Raw genomic sequence first — 20,515 nt, 5'->3', positions numbered from 1 at the left:
CTGTGGCATAGTGGGTAAAACTGCTACCTGTGACACCAGCATCCCATATGGGCATCGGTTTTTGTCCTGGCTACTCCACTTCCTACCCAGCTCCCTGCTAATGGCCTGGGAAAAGCAGCAAAAGATGGCCCAAGTATTTGAGCACTGCCACCCATGTGGGAGACTCAGATGAAGCTCCTGGCCCAGCCCTGGCTGTTGCAGCCATCTGAAGAACGAACCGGTGGATGAAAGATCTCTGTCTCTCCCTCTCTCTGACTTTTAAATAAACAAGTCAATCTTTAAAAAAAAAAAAAAAAATTTTCAGAGCTGTATATATATATATATATATATAAAATAAGAAATAAACTCAATATACTGCTGTGCTGTTTCATGAGAAGTACTAATGCATTATAATGTAATTTCAAAAAGGAATAACTTATAGGGGAATGTTAAATATTTTTGAAGAAACACCATTGTAACAGGAAATTTTAGCAACATTACATAAAAAGCCAGTAAAGATGTGGAGCAAGGATTCTTGTGCTTCCTACAATTGCCTGCAAAATTGTTTTGCATTTCTCTAGAGAAAGGCTCTAGTTTTCTAGAATCCCCATTCCATAGAACACACCATCCCACTGGCCTTATGTACATATTTTCTAGTAGTTTCAACCCCTAGTGAGAAAAGTTAACACAAAATCCAGGTGAATCAGAAATGGCACACAGCAAAACTGGTGATGAAGACAGGATTAAAACAATCCAATTAATAGGTTGGCCTCCCAGGTCCTGTCCATCCGGCTGGGCACAAATGCGGAAGAAAGGAGGAGAGTCAACACAAACACACCCCTTTCAAGGTTAAGTCTGGGGAGGGTTAGAGCGGCCGCCTGCGAGGGGGGTGTCCGTCCATCCGTCCACTTGAGGGATGGATGTGTGTGGTTGCAGGAGGCAGAACCCAAGCAGTGTGCAGAGAAAACCCACATCCGGCAGGCAGGCCTCCTCCCCTGGGGTTCAGCTGCATCACCTCCGTCACTAGACCCCGCACATGACGGCCTTGCTCTGGTCCTCATGCCAGGCCTTGGTGCCAGCTCCCCTTACCAGGTGTGTCCAGAGAATCCTTGGAGTCACCCACCTGCCTCTCCAGGCCTCCGTTTCCCCTTCTTGGGAGAAGGCCCCACCTCCCTCCCAGCCCTGCCTGGGCAAGGTCCCCAGCCTGCCCAAGCCTGTGACGACTCCGGCTGGCCAGCCGGCCACCCTCACTCACTGTCCCCGCAGTTCCAACGAGGAGAGGATGGGCTTCTTCGTGTGGCTGGCCTGCGGCAGCAAAATCCACGGCTCTGGCAGCTTTGGCAGAGGGAGCAGTGGGGGCAGCGGGCAGCGCGGGAGCCAGCGGCGACCCAGCGTCAACCCGAGCCCCTGCCCCAGCCTGGCCACGTCGCGGTGTTGGCCGCGACAGCGAGCATGCTCCGCGGCCGGCAGCCCGGCCCGGCCCCGCGGCTCCGGCCGCTGTGGCCCCGCGCGTCCGCCCGTTGCTAGGTGCCAGAGCGGGGCCAAGCCAGCGGCCACAGAGCAGTGGGGAAGGGACCCCGTTCTGGGTGCGGGCAGGGCCGGGAAGCCCTCGTCTGTACTGTGGAGTTGCTGTCGACCCATGGTGACCAGGCAAGGGGGAGCCCTAAGGTACAAAGCGCCTGTGGTAGGTACAGTGTGGGCAGTGGGGCAAAGTCGGTGTACTTGTTTTCTGTCTCGTGTGCGCATCAGCTTGTATCAAGGACTCCTTTTCAAAGCAACCAGGCTTTTCAGAGTAACAAAGTCTGGACCATTCAACACCAGGCAACACCCGACCGACACAGTTTTAGCGACAAGACCGAATTCTTGTCCCAGTTCCACGTTCTGACTCCTTTGTTTCGGTCCGTTTGTTAAGTTTGGGTGTGTCCCCTCCGCGGCTTGGATGGGATCTTAGCGCCAGCACTTAATCATCGCCATATATTTCAAAGGCAGCGCCAGAGACCCTTCCATCTGCTGGTTCAGTTCCTGAATGTCCACAAGGGGGAGGAGCTAGGAACTAGGAACTGCATCAGGGCCTTCCATAAGGGTGGCAGGGGACCAAGCACTTTAGCCATCATCACCTCCCAGAGTGCACCAGCAGCTGAATAGTGAGTTGGGGTGGGGAGCAAGAGGACTAGAACTGGCACTCATGAGATGTATGCCCAAGCAGTAGCTCAACCCACTGGCACCATTTTACTGATCCCTTAGTGACAGTTCTCATCACATTACTGTTTTTTCTTTCAAAGACATGTCTCCCATCTACTGGTTCACTCCCCAAATTCCTGCAACCTAGTTAGACCAGGCAGGAAGCTGGGAACTTAATCTGGGTCTCCTAGGTGATGGCAGTCACCATCTGTTGCCTCGAAGGGTGCACATGAGCAGGAAGCTGGAAAAGGTGGGGCAGCTGGGACTTGGGACTTCAACAGAGGCACTGACATGGGACACGTGTCCCAAGCATGGCTTAACCACTGTTAGAGGCAAACATCTGCTCCTATCATATTATGTTCTAAAATGTCACCTCTGGATGCCCATTGCAGTTGCAAGCTTAGCTCTGGTAAGATTCAGATCCCACAAAAAAAAAAAAAAATCTCAAACAGTTCAACACACTTTTCCAGATTTTCATTAAGATAATATTAACTCTTCCAAGCTGCTCTGGTTAAGAAAACCAACTCAAATTAGATCTGGTATTTAATACTGGCTCACTTTTTGTTGTGATCCTGGAGTAGGGAGAGCCAGCCTCTCATTGAATAAAAATCGGGAACAGTGAGACACAACAGGTAAAGGTTGTGCATTAAAAAAAAGAAAGGAAAAAAAAAAAAAAAAAACTTGGAAGTGTTGAGTCTAGGGCCCATGCAAAACCAATTATAAATTCAATTCTGGGGTTGCAGTCAAAATATACAACTCAATTTGAAGTCTTCCAAAATCCTATGTGTGTACCTCATACATTTACATGTCAGGCCCTATTCTTCCTCTAACCGCACCCCACTACCACAATGCAGGAGACATTACTCCCTAGTGCTACAAGAGACTGAGACTTAAGCAGAATTGCAGAACAAGTTCCAAATAGCAAAAACCGCTATTTTCTAAAAAAACGTTATGTAGAGAGGTGTCAGGGAAAACCTTTTGTCCAAAATGAAAAATCAGCATAGACCTGCAGGCTGTACATTCCACATGTAAGATTACAAGTGATCACAAGTGCGGAGACCTGCACAGAAGCTTGCCACTTTTGAATATAGCCAGAGCCAAAGGTGAAAGATCAAACGGCTTTCCCAAAGATTTGCATGCCCTGGTTTTTTCTTTAAAAAAAAAAATTGAAAGGCAGTCATAGCCAGAGGCAAAGTTCTCCCATCTGGGTTCACTCTCCAAATGCCCATTACTGAGCCAATCCGAAGTCAGGAGCTTCCTCTGGGTCTCCCATGTGGGTGCAGGAGCCCAAGGACTTGGGCCACCTTCCGCTGCTTTCCCAGACCATAACAGAGAGCTGGATTTAAGTGGAGCAGCCAGGACTAGAACCGGTGGCCATATGGGATGCTGGCACTACAGGTGCTAGCTTCACCCACTATACTACAGTACCAGCCCCTCCATGCCCTAATTCTTAAAACCTGTTAACATTACCTTAGGTAACAACTAAAGGGAATCTGTAGGTGAGTTTAAATTAACAATTTTAGAGGGAACACCCAGGTGGCCCAATATAATCTCAAGCATTCATGTTTAAAAGGCAGGAAGATTAGAGTTCAGGATGGAAGCAGAGACTGAGTTTGCAATGAAGTCTGGATTAGTGAAGCTGACTGGGTTTCTGACCTCCAGAATTGTTAAGAAAATACACTTGTCACTTGTTTGTGGTTCTCCTGTTACTGCAGCAGTAGGAAGTACACACTTGTATAAGATATTGAGTAATCCCTATATGCCACGTCCTCAGGGGTGGTTAGTAGGCTTCACCTTAAAAAGTGTATCCAACAGGAAGAACATGTTTTGCTGTTTTGACACAAAATCTGTCACAGAGCACTGGGAACAAAAAGCAGCCAATCCTGTGGATGTAGGTCCCCAAAGACACCCCAAGAGATTTTCACATTCTATACATCTCTACAGCACTCACTTGTCTTTGTGTTGTCTTGCCTACTAGACTGACATAAAAACAGGACATTTTATTGTTTGCTACTATATGCTCACAGTTTAAATTACATTTGAGCCAGGCACTGCTCTAAGCCTTTCATATGACTTTAAACACTTAATCTACATAAGAAGCTGATGTTAGATGTAATGACTTCCTCCATTTTGCTGACAAGGAAATGAAGATTAACTTATTGGCTCAAACTATTAAGTGCATCCTGGACAAGAAACAAAGCAGGTGCTGACACTGTGGTGCAGATCAATAACCCACTACCTGCAATGCACGCACCCCATGCAGCAGCACTGGCTTAGGCCCTGGCCTCTCCACTTCCAATCCCAGCTCCCTACTAATGCTGCCTGGAAAAGCAATGGAATATAGCTTGGACCCCTGCCACTATGTGGGAGACCTAGATGGAATTCTAGGGTCCTGGCTTCAAAACCACAACTCTCACCTGAGGCCAACTACAACTTAAAATTTCAAGATAGACAACACTAACATAGGGCTATTAAAAGATAGAATTTAGAAAGAGTACACATGAAGTAATTATGAGCTAATTATTTTGTAGAAAGAGAACCTATTAAGCACCCAAACTCAAAGGCTGGCTTGGACCTTCCAGTGGTCCCATGCAAGCAATGGGACCTGTGCTGTGGTGTAACAGGTAAAGCTGCTGCCTGCAGTGCCAGCATCCCAGACACCAGTTAGAGTCCCAGCAGCTCCTCTTCTGATCCCACTCTCTGCTATGGCCTGGGAAAGCACAAGATGACCCAAATCCTTGGGCCCTTGTACCTATGTGGGGACCCCAGAAGAGGTTCCTGATCGACTTGGCTCTGGCAGTTGTACCTATTTGGAGAATGAATCAGCAGATGTAAGACCTCTAACTCTGCCTTTCAAATAAAATAAATCAATCTTCAAAAAAAAAGTGGTTTTCTCTGTAAAACACGTTAACCTGCTTTACATTCCTATAGCTATTTCTAATCCGCTGACTCCTGCTCCAACTTCTCCCCAAGAAAACAGACACTATGCTGTTTTCCCCATGGATCACCGCTTCCTGAAAGTGCCTAGGTATCCTAGTTCTCCAGGCCAATCCTGGATCTGTGCACTCTCCCACATTTACTCACTCTCAAGCCCCACTTGGAAGGATTTGCAGTCAATACACTTTGTCCATTTCTTCATCCTAGACAGGCCTACAGAACTGCCTTACCCCTCACCAGCTCAAGAAGTTTTGTTACTTTTGGGTTTCAGCACAGGCTCACCAACTGAACAAATGTACCACAGCAGTGCTGCTGGGAAAGCCAGGGGTCAACAGCAGGTTACTTACACACAGAGTATGCAGGAATCCTCTGTACTCACTACTCCAGTTTGCTGTGAACCTAGAACTGCCTAAAGAAATTATTTTGCTAAATAAATACCCCCACCTGGGTAGACAGGGCCACTTCTATATTGTTTCTATCCCAGTGATATCTTTTAACATTTTATTCATCCAGCCCAACCACAGCTACATAGTTAGCATTATGCCAACTGTGTAACTATTCCACACTAGCTGTTTTTAATTCTGATCTCCCAAAGGCCACTGAAGGCACTCATCATTCCTCTGAAACATGGAAACCAGATTAATACCTCATGAGCTATAAATACCTTTCAGTACATTAAATGTGTAATGACTACTTTCTTTAAAATCTGCAAAGTAAAAAATGGGAAATTTCAAACCTTGAGCTCTTTGGCTCCACTTAAAGAGATCCATGTACTATGTATTTTCTGACCCAACAGCGCAGCCAATAAATTCCTGACAAAACACAGCACTTACAGGCATTTAACACGACTTTACAGAATTCACTGACAAAACACACTAACCCAGAAAACAGCTTCAAAGACCAGGAATAAAGAAATGTAAAGAAATTCCTAAATGTATTTGGCAATTTCCACTCTTCACAGTGCATTTGAGCCACAGCATAATCAACAAAGGATCACAAGAATTCTTTCATTGTATGAACTACCCGTTACACTCAGCACTTCAAAAATTTCAGTTCACTAGTATAGGTGAAATACATAAATAACATGCATGATTGTTACTTATTTACAATATGTAATGGAATTTCTAATAGCTCACCTAAACATGGACAAAAGATGCAAAACAAGAACAAAAATAGAGGGGGCTGGCACCCTAGGTTAATCCTGCGGCACTGGCATCCCATATGGGCGCCGGGTTGTAGTCCCGGTTGTTCCTCTTCAGTCCAGCTCTCTGCTGTGGCCTGGGGAAGCAGTGGAGGATGGCCCCAAATGGGAGACCAGGAAGAAGCACCTGGCTCCTGGCTTCAGTTTGGCACAGCTGCATAGCAGCCATTTGGGGAGTGAACAACAGAAGACCTTTCTATCTATAATTCTGTCAAATAAATTTAAAAACAAACAAAAAAAGGAACGGAAAATAACACACTTATGCAGGCGTTTACAAAGCTACTGTTTCTGTAAATGTTGACTTTTATTACCTTACCTACAAATTATGCACAAATGCCTCTAAGACAAGTTTCCAATCTGACTCACAGCCTAATTCAAAGGTGAAAAATTAAATTTTTTAAATAAGACAAAAAACTCAAGGTTTTCCACACAATACAAAGTGTACCCTGGTTTTGCATGTGAGGGGCTGCTAGTTCAATTCTACAACACACCACGATTTGCCACAATAGTTAAGGGAAGACAAAGGCAAGCTGACAAAGTCACCAATACAACAGTTTATTTCAATTTGACTGTAGTTGCCGTTTATTATCTGACCAGATTACAAAAATACCATAGGAGACACCTGAAAGGGAGAAAAAAAAACACACCTATTAACACCCTAGTAGCTAAGAACGAATACAGAATCGTTAGGCAGTAACAATCTAGCTTATGTTTTTAAATTTACCCACTTTTTTGTGTTAAAGAGATCTTCTCTCCCCCTCCAGAAATGTCCTCAAGGGGAAAAAAGAACTAAACGAACAGTAATCAAAAGATAGCTGATTTCCCCTCCCTCCAACCCCAGCATCCACACATTCCCGTTAATATATAGAATCAAATCAAGACTCCCACTTTTACCCTATTATGTAGGTCATTTCTCTCTGGATGCAGTATCTCACCTTAGTTCATCCTTCTAATAAGTCTGTTGATTTGGTCTTCCCTGTTGCCAGCATCCCCACCCTCTACAAAATGGGTGGTCTTTTTCTTCATCCCACCTCGGGGAGAAGATAACTTGAAGGGCCACAAGAAGTTATTTGCTTCCTTGAAGTGTTTCCCAACAGTATAGATCTCGTGAATCAGATCCTCCATGCAGATGATATTGTATTTACCTGAAATTTTCAAGGTACTCAAGGTTATTCAAGTTTGAAAAGATTTTAAGGCATCCAAAAAACACATTTTTAGGCTGTGAGATAAAAGCTAATCAATAATATTAAAATTAAAATATACAAAAACAGTAAATAAATACATGGCTTTACTCACAAGTCAACAAAATCCTAAATAAAATTTTCTTAGACTTAACTAAGGATTGTAGAGACAACATTTAGATTCCTAATGGTGAGAAATGTAGGTCCACAAGAAAACAGAAAATAAGCACCTTTCTTAATACCAAACTTCCCCCCCAAACACAGAACACCTACCAAGAGAGCGGGCAATCAGAGTGTTATCTGTCAAAGCAATTCGCTTCTTATTGATTTTGCCATAGCCACGTTTGTAAATTAGTTCATTTACTGACTTCAAATTTGGGTACCTGAAGCAGGAAAAGCAGACATAAATGACCCCAGAGTAAGCTCATTGTTAAATCACCTAAAATCCATCTTTCTAAACAGCCAATGGAACAAAGGAAAAGGCAGACCTACCCCCATGCAATATACGGCTCCACAATCCTCAGCATGTTAATCGAGGCCTTGTTGAGCTTAACAAAGGTGCCATTGAAGATCTGGCGAAGGCGAAGAAGCTGCAGCACTTTTCGGACTTTGGGGCTCACACCATTGATACTGCAGTGAAAAGCGCCAACAGATTCACTTGGCTTTTACCAGCAGAGAACCAGAAACCAACCATTATGATTTCAGACAAGTCCCGCCTAGACACTGGCACCTGCATTTACTCTATGAACTACTCTCCAATCTCCCACAAGTGCAGTGTCTGGACACATGCCTTTACCCCTTAGAACTGCCCCTCCCCCTGACATTTTCTGCCACCTCTTTTCTGTATGCTCATTAGAATATTTGCATCATCACACTTCTGAAATTAACGCCATAACACTGAAGCCCTCCTGTGCTCAATCAGGGCTCAGGACCAGCACCAAACCGAAGTAACACCACCCCCTCTTCTTCTAGCCACCCCAACACTTGTGAGTCCAGTGTTTCAGAATCGGCACTCCCAGAAGCAATGTAAGTTATGCTGGAATGGCATAGCCTTTCTTTTAAAACCAGAATTCAGTAAAAACCAAACTTACCCTCTGATCCTGATGACAAATGCCAACTTGGGTTCTGCAGGGACGTAGAAGTTGCCAGCTTTTCTTGCCATCCTCGCCATCCGAATTTCAGTTCTGTACATCTGCCTGTATTCCTTGTGATAGTGCTTCGCTTTCTCATAGATAAGCTTCCTCCTTGCCTTTCGAAGCTGAAAAATCAGACACGTATGACTTTTGGCTCCTAAACACAATCAGCTACACCAGCTTCCGGTGGGGGGGGGGGGGCAATTCTTGCCTTTAGATTTTATTTCTTGCTCACCAAGCAATGACATCCCAAAAAGACAGATACTACCTCCTTTTGGGAGTACCATTCATATTAGGAAGCTAAGCAACTTCTTGATACAGCCGTTAAGGAATCAAGTCTCATTAAGAAGTGGCCAACTCATTCTCAATTCCAAACACCAGGCATCTTGGATGTTGAGTGTTTTCAAAAATTGACTCACCATCTTTTGGGCAAACTTCTTCCTCAGGCGCTTGATCTTCAGCTCTGCGAAGTTCCTCCGCTTTTTCTTGAGGGTTTCTGGCACAGCAGGAACCTTCTTCTTCTCTCTGGTATCATTAGCAAACAGAGATCATCAACAGCTTAAACCCTTCCGGCTCTCCCGTTACCCCGGGACCCCCATCGTACCAAGCACTCTGCTGTGTGACAGAACAATTGTCGCTGGTCACTGCGGAGTGAGGACAGGTTAAGAGTTTGAATTGTCTGCACGCCGCTAACTTTCACTTTTAACACAGCCCACTTCGAGGGCAATTACAAACGTGGCAACGCCTCAAACCCAATTCCAGGCATCTGTCCGTGCCTTCGGAGGGTAGTTTAAAAAAAAAATTAAAAGTCCAGACAAGTAAGCAGACGCGGTGTACTGGAAAACTGCTTAAAAGACAACGACCACGAGACTCTCAGAAGCGGGCCCAGGACTCCCCAGGAATCGCTGAACCACACTTTGGCTCAAGTCTCCATCTCGAGCCCCAGACGCCGAAAGACACGCCACACGGTAGGACCGCCCGGGCCGAGCGCCAGCCAAGGACAAACTCAAAATCCGGAGGTTCTGAACACCCCTCGAAAGCGCTTCCACGGAGGGCTGGCCCTCCACGGCCGGTTCCCCCGCACATTCTGCCTTTACACCTCCTTCCCGGCACCTCCGAAACCTCCGCGCAAGGGCCGCTCGCATCCCACCCCTAGCCTGGGGTCCCCTCTGGTGTCACAGAGCGTCACAAACGGAGTCACAAATGGGCAATGGTAAGAGCTACAGTCACACAGGGGAGAAGCGAGACAAAACGCTTCTGGCTTCGGGGATGGAGAAGGATCCTGCAGAACAGAGAGATGGACTTACTCGGCACCCTCCATGGTTCCAGCCGGAAAAGAGGAAGCAAGCGCATGCGCACTGCCCACTTAAAGACTGCGGGAGTGAAGCCCCAGAATTCATAGCTGTCCTAGTATAAGCCAGAAAAGAACCCAGAACTCAGAACCCACTTTGCAGACGCTAAATTTAGAACTGCCTCAGGCAGCCTCTTTCAGTCAACTTTCGGGTAAATTTTCTATGGCAAAAATATGTGCATTGATTAGACTTTTTAACCCATCCGAGAGCAAACAGTGCTGACACCTTGACTACCGGGGTCCTAATCCCTAGCCTGCGTTGACAGGCTTAGGCTCGTGTTCCCACAATGTACTCAAATCACACGCTTCCGGGCTGCGAACTACAAACCCCAGCATGCATCACTTCATCTTCCACAGGGCGGGGGGGGCGCGCCTGCCGGGGACTGCAGGCAGCCGCCGCTCTGGTGAGTCCAGCCAGGACAAGAGCCTTTGGGGACACGTCCCAAACGGCCAGCTGCGACTCGGAATCCCGTTTGGCCGCCTCCTGGCTCCTGGCAGCCGCAGCCTCCGACAACCGCACCCCCAAGCCGCGCCGCGAGGTCCTTCTCGTCGTTCCGCCAGCCTGCGGGGCTGTCTTCCGCAGCGCCTGATTGCAGGCGGCGACGTCCGGAGTCCCCCCCCCCCAACCCCGGTTGACGAGACCGAGCAAAGCGAAAACTGGACGGCTGGAGGATGGCCGGCACTCTGCCGACCGCTGGGCCGGGGAGGCGGAGGCCAGGGCAGCCCACGGCAGGGGGCGTGAGCCGCGAAGGGAGGCGAGACTGGAGTTGGCGGCTGCGGCCACGGCCATGTGAGAGGGGCTGCCCCGCGCCACTCCGCGGACGGGGGGCTGGGCCGGGGGCGGGGTGCGCCCGGGGGCGGGGAGGGCCGAGCGGAGGGAGGGCCGATGCCGATGCCGCCGCCGGCTCTTCCCGGTCGCGGGTTATATAGCGCGGAGAGTGGATCCCGCTCAGAGGCGGCCGGGAGCGTTCCGACTTGGAGCTGCGCTGCCGAGCCCGGTGCCCGAGTGACAGCCGCGGGGAGTGGAGGGCTGGGGCACACGAGACCGCGGGGGCAGCTGCAAGCCGTTGGGCAGCGCTCGCCTACGCTGAGCGAGTCGCCCCTTCCCGGCTCTCCGCCGCCCCGCACCCCACTCTCCCACCCTCTCTCGCAACTTGCGTCAAGTTGACAACTCCTGCCGCGGCCGGCCGGCCCGTGCGGTCTCCGCCGCGCACCCCTCGCCCGGGCTGAGAGGGGTTCCCTCCGGCGGCGGCGGCGGCGGCGGCGGCGGCTTGGCCATGAGGGCAGCGCGCGTCGCCTAACTCGGCGGCTGTCACCGCCGCTGCAGCGGGACCGGCCGTCCGGGCGCTCCGGGACGGACGGGCGGGCGGCCGCCAGCAGGAGGCGCCGAGCCGGGCGGCTGCGGCGGCGGGCACAGCCCGGGGCCACCGCGCCGATCCCTGGCGGGAGTGGCCCCGCGCAAGCAGGGAGCGGCGCCGCCGCGCGCACTCCGGCCGGGCGGGCACCTCGGGGGTGGGCGCGGGGCGCTCTGACAAGCGCCCCGGGGCGGTGAGCCGGGCTGCCCGGCGCGGGGTGGGTGCGGGCGCGGGCGCTGGACTGGCGCGGGGACCTGGGCGTCGCGATGAACATCGTGGTGGAGTTCTTCGTGGTCACTTTTAAAGTGCTGTGGGCGTTCGTGCTGGCCGCGGCGCGCTGGCTGGTGCGGCCCAAGGAGAAGAGCGTGGCCGGCCAGGTGTGCCTCATCACGGGCGCCGGCAGCGGCCTGGGCCGCCTGTTCGCGCTCGAGTTCGCCCGGCGCCGGGCGCTGCTGGTGCTCTGGGACATCAACACGCAGAGCAACGAGGAGACGGCCGGCATGGTGCGCCACATCTACCGCGACCTGGAGGCGGCGGACGCCGCGGCGCTGCAAGGTAACCCGGACCTGCGCCCGGCATTGTTGGGTCGAACCTCGCCCCGCGCGTGGCGCCCGGATCCGAGGGCCCGGGACCCCGCTGTCACGGTCCGCCCGGCTCTCGAGGAAAGGAACACCCTCCACCGTGCTTGCGGAAGGGAGTGGACTGTGCCCCCTGGGAAAGGAGCACGATCGCCTCCCTGTTAGAGTGCGGGGGGAAGCGTGCCAAAGCCAGTCCGTCAGAGGTCCCGCGTCTTCGGGGGTGGGGGACGACCCTGGAGTCTCCCGGCCCGCCGGGGGCCGGGAAGGCAGAGGGAACTGGGGACGGCAGGTTCGCGTCCTGGAGGAATGGCTCGGTGACCTGCATGGACGCGATGGGAAACTCGAGCGGCTTCGGGAAGTTGCTTCCAGGCTCGTCGGACGTGTGCGTGTGCGTGTGTGTCCGTGTCCGAAGCGCGGAGACTCGGACGATGTTGCGGATTTCACCCTAACTTGGGCCGCGGGGGCGGGGAATAATTACATTGTTTCACCAGCAATAAGTGCTTTAGTGCCCTTACCCTGAGCTTGATTGAAAGATGCCCTGCCTCTGAAGAGAAGGTGCTTTTAAGGATTTATAAGCCACATGGTAAATTTTTGCCATGTTTTTTGGTCACCCCAGCCTGCTTTAACTAGCCTGAATCTAAAAAAAAAAAAAGATAAAGCGGAGAATAACCCATCATGAATAATGCTTCAGGAAATTTGATAATGGCTCTTGGTTTTTGACAAATTTTCATTTTCAAGGCAAACACTGGACTTTAGGGGAGAAGATTGATTTGAGTAGTACGCCTCCCCTAAATTGATCTTCTGTCACCCCACTTACTGGCACCGGCCTTTTTGGCCTAAGGTTGAACATGTTAAGATTTTCAATTGGGTGGCAGATACGCTTTTGTGCTCTCTGCCAAAACCGGAAAGATAAGGGTATTCCGTTTCCAGGGAAGAGATTTTGGTTTTTGAAATGTTTGAGTTCTTGTGCGGTAAGATTGCATATTTCCCTGTAAACTTGATTTGTGAGGGTCCTGTTTAGGAGCGTCAGCTTCCCTCTCTAAGGACAAAACAGTGTCCTCTACTTTTTTTATGAGAGACTTTTTAGTTTCTTGGCTTTGGATGAATTCAGATTCTTATAATTTTGATTCGGTGAGCCTTGAGGTTAGTTTCCATTTGGAGGGTACTCATACTAAAATCAAGAACTATTTCTCAAAAGAGCGAGGGAAAGTGAGAGAGGAAGGAAGACGAGTGTGCAGTGTGTGTGTGTTATTCTCTGGGCTGAGATCAGCTCTTTGCAGGTGTCTTTAGCTCCAGCAGGCTGATCCCATGTGGTCCACTTGTATTGGGCTTGTCACAATTACATGACTTTCCCCGAAGCAGAGCTATCCAGTAAATTGCTGTAATTCCCAGAGACTTTGGAGGGACGAAGGCAGCTGGAAGTTCAGTCATTGGCAAGCGTTACGGTGTTAGAAATTTGAAGCTCACTGTAGTGTTTTTGTTGTGTGTGATCTGTGTCCTGCGGGTTACCATATAACTCACTTTCTGCACCCCCTTTCTCTATTCTTTCTTCTGAGGACAGCTGGGAACGGCGAGGAAGAAATTCTGCCCCACTGTAACTTACAGGTTTTTACCTACACCTGTGACGTGGGGAAGAGGGAGAACGTCTACCTGACGGCCGAAAGGGTCCGCAAGGAGGTTGGCGAGGTCTCAGTGCTGGTCAACAATGCCGGTGTGGTCTCTGGGCATCACCTGCTGGAGTGTCCTGATGAGCTCATTGAGAGAACCATGATGGTCAACTGCCACGCCCACTTCTGGGTAAATAGAACCGTCCTTTTTATTGCTGGGCCCTCCTCGGTGAGAAGGAGTGAGGCTTCAGTGCCAGCCTAAGAGCCACCTGCACTGTTTCAACACAGAGTTTCCTTCTAATTAGCTATTCCCCATGGTGAATTACCGTGTACAGCGGTTATTATTAAGTAGTTGTTTTCTACATCCCCCCTCCTCAATTCCGTTTTCTTGCGAGGGTTGAAGACTGAACATTTTGAACTTGTTTGAAAGATTGCCATAAAAATAACAAGAGGGAGTATAAAACCCTGGGTTTGTTTATTTTACTTTCTGTTGAGTTTATAAAACATTTGGTTGTTCTTATGAATTCCTAAAGTCGAGGTTTAGACTTCCAAATTACTGCTCAGCCACATTTTAGAAAGTGCCAGAGATTCTGAGATCAGCATCTGTGGCCTGCTGGGAGTGGTCAGGCCACCCTGGCAGACACTGAGCATCCATTGACCATCTCCAAGGTTCCACCGCATTGTCTGGATCAGAGGTTGTCTCAAGACTGGCTTATCATGGAAGATGTCTCTCAAATGAGAACAGCATCTTCCTGACAGGGCTATGGGGCCGGCAGCAGGGGGGCGGGTGGATCCCGGGAGTGAGGGATTGAGGCAATGTCAGCTGGTCCTCAGAGCTAACACAGCCTCCAGGGATGGGGGGCAGGGCAGAAGTGAACCCAGTTTTGCAGCTGAACTTAACCTTCACTAAGGGTCAGTATGAAAGTCTCCCATCTAACTGTACAGCATTGTCCACCGTATGCTTTTCTTGCTCGTTGTATTTCCCCTTTACTTTTCATGCGCAGGTAGGAACCAGTAATGAAGGGGTAAGGAGATAGGGTTCTTTTTCCCCCATAGGCAGATTAGCCTTGTAATAGAACACAACAAAGAACTGTTTCTCCTAAATAGGTCACATTAAACCTCATTAATTTTTTAGCAACTGCTTAAAAACTTAATCTGGCTTTAGAAGTACTTATTCCAGTGTTGCTCTTTGACCATGAAACCTTTTCTCTGATCCTGGAAGAAGCTTATTTTATTGTTTTATTTCAAAACATGAGCTTTATGTAATTTCCAAATCTCTAGAAATGAACATATAAATGACCTGAGCTAACTCATATCTGTTTGAAATGAATGGGGGGGGGGTGACCACATCCACTTTGAGAGAACATAAATATGTGTGTGCACATGCATGTAAGTGCATGTTGGCTACATGCACTGGGAGTAGGAAACTGAATTAAAACTTTGGCAGCTCCTGGGTCCACAGGAACGGCAGCAAATAGCACAGAGGTCGGCTAGGTGAGCAGAGGCCAGGCCCACTGAATAAACTTGGCAGTACAATTCATCAGGAGTCTTGTATGTTTGTGGTTCTGAGTAGAACAAACAACTACCATTTGAAATAAAAGGCAAACTGCAGGGGGAGTACAGAAGACTAGTAAAGATGAAGCTGCCATAGAAATTCCAGGTGATTTACTTGACTCGACAGCCTTAACCAGATACACTGCTGTCAGTAGTGCATTGGTTATGCACCATACACCAGGATTTTGTTTTTTTCCAGTAACCTTTGACTGAGATTTTGCAACCTTGCCTAACCATAAACTTTTACCTGCATCAAATTCTCTGGAGTTTAGTAATCTTGCCTGCTTTCTCCTGTGATTATTTTGCTGAATTAAAAAATCTCAAATGTAACTAGATCTTTAAAGAAACCCCATACAATCTGTGATTGAATATAACAAGAAAGCAGCCTATCTTCCCTAGCTATTATAAAGTAAATGCCTCAGCTTTGAAAGTGTACTTGAATTAATATGCTATACTTCTAACAATTGGATACTTTCTAAAACAAGGGGAAATTGAATCAGATCTCTAGGAGAAAAATTGTTCTGCAACTCAATCTGTATACCAAGGAAGAACATACACCTTCCTAGAGCCCTCACTGTGCTACGAGATGTTGCTTAACACACAATTTAGGGAGTTCTTGGAAGCCTTGACAGTAATGACGTCACTTCATATTAAAATATGGGAGGCTCCTGAATTCTCCAGCTGTTTTTCCCCTAAGCATCTAAACTTAAGAATTTATTTTCAATATTGAGTCAGAAAATTCATTTTGGGGTTGGAATTTCTGACTTTTTGCCGAGACTTACAAATCTTTTGAGAAGTTGAGATCTAGCCACTGAAGCTTAAAAGAAGGCATACCACATAGTGCTGCTCAGAGACCCCTGAATTCCATTTCCTTTCCAGTAGCCCTCGAGGTGAAAATGTTGGTGGTATCTGCGCTGCTTTCCTTCTAGAAAAAAATAGAGTGTGTCTTTTGACTGTTTCTGGGTAGGGAAGAGAACTTGCCCCATACATTCAAAACAGTAAATCAGCTGAGCACAGATTTGTCCAGTTTGAACAGATCATCTGAAGCAAAACTGTAAAGTAGCAGTTAATGTCTTTTTATAAAATAACAGTATGTTGATCCTGACTCAGAATTAAAGTCATTTACAGTGAAATAGAAAACCATGTAGACTCTCATTGAAAAGCTGTGGGTGTTCCCACTTCCAAACCATTCTTCGTGCTACTGCCTGGAACACCCTCTTCCTTCATTCCGTAGGTCTATTTATTTATTTGAAAGACAGAGACAGGGCGCTCACATTCACATTGACTCCCCACAAATTTACAATGGCTGTTCAGGGCCTCAATCCAGGTCTTCCACAGCTGTGGCAGGAACCCAACTACTTGAGTCATCACCTCTGCCTTCAGAGTCCATGTTGTCAGGAAGCTGGAGTCAGGAGCCTGAGCTGGAACTGGAATCAGCAGTCAAACCCAGGCATTTGAGTGTGGGATATGGGCATCCCAAGAGGTGCTTAACTGTTAGGCAGATGGAGAGGTGGACTATTAGCCTTTTTTTTTTTTTTTTTTTTTTTTTTGACAGGCAGAGAGAAAGGTCTTCCTTTTTGCCGTTAGTTCACCCTCCAATGGCCGCCGCGGCCGGTGCATCGCCCTGATCCAAAGCTAGGAGGCAGGTGCTTCTCCTGGTCTCCCATGCGGGTGCAGGGCCCAAACACTTGGGCCATCCTCCTCTGCCTTCCCAGGCCATAGCAGAGCGCTGGCCTGGAAGAGGGGCAACCAGGATAGAATCCGGCGCCCCAACCGGGACTAGAACCCAGTGTGCCGGTGCCACAAGGCGGAGGATTAGCCTGTTAAGCCACGGCGCCAGCCTCCATCTGCCTTTAAGGCATAGTTCAAGTTCTCAATTTAACCTTTCCTCCCTACTCCAGCCATCCTGGCATTTTTTGGGTATCAGAATAGAAGAATCCTAGAGACCATCTTGTCCAGCTCCTTGTTTTCCAGCAAATCTGCAGTTAAATGATGTGGTTATGGCTTCTCTTTTTCTTTCCATTAATTTCTGGCAACATTTGAAGTCATCCCCATCCTTTGGTGCCTAATGTGTACTCTTTGGTGTTACTTTGTGTATATTGCGTCCTGCATCCCAGAGTAAATAGAAACAGTCAAGGCAGTCTGTATACTTCTGTTTGTGCCTGGAACAGAACTCTATTCTTAATTCACTTGATAATTTTTTCAAAAAATTGTATTTGAAAGTCAGAGTTAGAGAACAGGAGAGAGGGAGATATGCTATGCACTGGTTCACTCCCCAGTTGGCCCCAATAGCCATGGCTGGGTCAGGCAGGAGCCAAGAGCTTCTTCCAGATCTCCCAAGTGGGTAACAGAGCCAAGCACTTGGGCCATCTTCCGCTGCTCTTCTCAGGCCATTAGCAAGGAGCTAGATCAGAAGTGGAGTAGCCAGCGCATGAACTGGTACTCATATGGGATGCTGGCATTGCAGGCAGTGACTTTACTTGCTATGTCACCACGCTGGCATCTCAATAAATATTTGATAATATGTAATAGGCTCCTGCTTAAGTATTTAGGAGATAACCTATTCAGAGACCACTCACGTGGCGGGTCCATGTTGCAGCATTTCAAAAGGTAAGCATTATATTGGAATAACTCAAGTTGTGTAAATTTTAAAATGGAGCTGTCTCATATTCATTATTGTTTGTAATCTTTAGTTTCCTATGCAACTTTTCCATTCTTTCTGCCCCACCAGTATGCTCATTTTTACTGTAGAGTATTAATTCTGCTCATTGATGACTGTGGCTAGCAACTTTGAGAAGTCTAACATTGATATGCCAGTTTGAATCAAGCTCAAATTGAAAGTGTGGAAACCATTCATATTTCTCAATGCCCAGGCCTCAAAGAGAGGATCCTTACATCAGTCCTTTGGTTCACAGCCATGTGCCATTTCTATACACTTTGGAAATGTTTATGACCCCTGGCATTATTCTATTCCGCAAGCCTTCCAGTGCACTATGACACTTCACCTCCCAAGTCTCAGCAGCAACCATCCCAGGAACTTTCTTGTGGTTACCAGTCTAAAAGTGATAGACTTGGGTAGGTTCTAATCAGCATACTGTGCAATGAAACAGGACAGACTATGAACCGTGGGTGCTGTATCATGTGCTTTAGCATCTAGGAAGCAGTCACGTAGGCTTTCTTCATATCTTGTTGAGATGTGTTGAAAATTTGAAAATATCTCTCCACTTTGAAATATGGAAAGTTGGCCTCCATTGAGAAAGTGTACTTGTACCCCCCCCCCCCAAAGAATAGAAGATACTAAGATTGCTTCAGTTGTTGTTTTTTGAGAGGGAGTAGAATCCTAGCTTGCCATTTGGAAAAAAAACTGAAGTTTATCTGTAGATCCTTTTTGACCAGAGTTGCATGTGGCCTTTATACGTGAGTAGCAAATTGATCCCTGATTAGCCAAAAGGGGGAAGCAAAAGCATTTAACTGCAAGCCTTTTATGTTCTGAAGAAATTTTGTGTGGCAGAGGACTAAATCTGTCAAACAGCTAGTCAGTAATTTACTTCTATTGATATGGTAGTCAGACAAGATAATTGGTAGTTAATTAATAGACCACTTAACTTAAAAGGTTTCACAGTTTTAAAATACTAATTACTGAATTAGGCATTTATCTATATCCAAATGTCTAAAGTCTATTTAGTTAAAATCCATCCAGGAAAAGTAAAAGCCCACCAGCTAGATCTGAGTAATGTAGCACTTAAAGACATTAGTGCCACGGTTGTACCTAATATCTCATGAATGGTCCCTAATCATTAATGTTTAAGATCCTATGTGATTTACTGGTTTTTAATCTCACTTACTGTATTCCTCTGTTCTCTGGTTAGAGAATCTAGTTTTGCTCAAGTCCTCTTAGGTTCACAATTTTTTGAAAATCATTTATAAGCTATTATTCATATAAAACTGTCTAATACTTGGTCTTCTATGCCATAGTATTAAGAATTGTAAGGCTAAATATTTTGTAGTGTAATGCTTCCCCAGCTCACAGAATAGCTATTAAAAACAGAATATGTGGCCTATTTGCAAGTTTTAAAAATAAAGACTTCTTATGTCTTACAAGGAGTTGTAAGTTGACATGAGGTAAACATACTGTCTCTTACTAACTTTCATGGTTATGGTTGAAAACTGGGGGAGAACATCTGTTGATAGCAACTGCTTGGATATTGGGGACTGTGTTCCAATGTGCACTAAATAGGGTCACATGTTCTTTGAACTCCGAGTTTCTGTGTTTGATATATCACATGCTGAGCCCAAATCTACTGTGACTAGAAATGAAAATGTATAGCATGATAAAATGTCATGTCACATTACAGTTGTTAGCAGAGAACCAGATGCTATAGCATATGAAAAAGATGTTGGGAACATCTTTGCTATATGTCCCAATCTGTGTCAGATTATCTTGCTTGTTCAGAAAATACTGCTAAGTTAATAATGGCATAATTTCTAAACTATATGAGAAAATAGCTGTGTTTCCCTCACTGCCAAATCCAGTTTGCAGCTTGATCTTTCTGCAGAACTTGACCCTCTTGACCCTCTCCTTGAAACTCAAGTGGTGATAAACCACCCTTCTGCTGTTCTTCCTGTGTTCCCAATCCCTCCAGCCTCTCCAACGTTGAAATGTCATAACTCTTTAGTCTTGAGTGCTCATACCTCTTACTGCGTACCTACATCAGGCTGGGTAACCTGTTTCAATGATTTCAACTATGATTTCTAGGACAGTTCCCAGTTCACACAATAGTCTTGGCTCCCCACACATTACCCAAAGTCAGCATATCTCAAGACTGAACTGACTCCCCTTTTTGCATTCCGTGCTGTAGCCAGTCAGCAGACTGGGAAATATCAGCCTTATCTTCAATTCTCTATCCTGCACACTTTTGTGGGTCACCAAATCCTAAGCATTATTTTGCCAACATGTACTTTGACCCCCTCCTGTCCATTCCCACCTTCTTATATGCACCTACATCACCTCTTGCCTGGACTCAAAGAGCTTCTGGGTTTCTTTGTTCTCCAGCCCAGGATTATCTAAGCAGACTTGAGTTTGTTGTATGCCTGCTTAAACCCTTGCATGACCATATTGCTCACTGTGTGAAGTCCAGGCTCATTAGCATGGCATCTTGGGCCATCCACAGCTTATTTCCACCTGCCTTCCCAGCACAGCACTTAGGATGTCCCCTGGGTACTTTCAACTCCTGTGTCCTGAGAAAGCCCTGAGTGCCCATGCTTCATACAAGAACCTCTGCTTTTTCTGCCATTCCAGTCCTGTTTTACTGGAGACAACAGAAGTTTAATACACAAGAAAGTGTGTGTTGCTACTCCTGAGAAAAGAAAAACACCAATTGAGGATATTTTCCTGTTGACTTAATAGTATCTTTATATGTTAAGGTGACAGCCCCTGTGGATTAGTCACCAAATCACT

General features: G+C 47.2%; 2 protein-coding genes across 2 annotated transcripts in view; one reads left to right on the top strand and one right to left on the bottom strand.

The window, feature by feature from the left end:
* Positions 1-6,829: 6,829 nt before the first annotated feature.
* RPL7 (ribosomal protein L7) lies at positions 6,830-10,018 on the bottom strand. Its single transcript, XM_062188362.1, has 7 exons — positions 9,920-10,018; positions 9,032-9,137; positions 8,571-8,737; positions 7,972-8,109; positions 7,753-7,862; positions 7,234-7,443; positions 6,830-6,920 (listed from the first exon to the last, which is right to left on the bottom strand). Exons 1-6 carry the CDS (start codon positions 9,931-9,933, stop codon positions 7,235-7,237), a joined length of 744 nt encoding a protein of 247 aa, XP_062044346.1. The 5' UTR covers positions 9,934-10,018; the 3' UTR covers positions 6,830-6,920; position 7,234.
* A 1,479-nt stretch (positions 10,019-11,497) lies between these two features.
* RDH10 (retinol dehydrogenase 10) overlaps positions 11,498-20,515 on the top strand; it is a 29,307-nt gene continuing 20,289 nt past the window's right edge. Inside the window, exons 1-2 of the mRNA XM_062188361.1 lie at positions 11,498-11,873; positions 13,458-13,693. Coding sequence (XP_062044345.1) covers positions 11,585-11,873; positions 13,458-13,693 — 525 coding nt within the window. The 5' untranslated portion in view covers positions 11,498-11,584. The remainder of the gene's footprint in view (positions 11,874-13,457; positions 13,694-20,515) is intronic.

This window comes from Lepus europaeus, chromosome 4 (genome assembly GCF_033115175.1).
Source record: "Lepus europaeus isolate LE1 chromosome 4, mLepTim1.pri, whole genome shotgun sequence".
Classification (NCBI taxonomy): domain Eukaryota; kingdom Metazoa; phylum Chordata; class Mammalia; order Lagomorpha; family Leporidae; genus Lepus; species Lepus europaeus.
The sequence above is the reverse complement of the archived record's forward strand: the minus strand, read 5'-3'. Positions and strand labels throughout refer to the sequence as shown.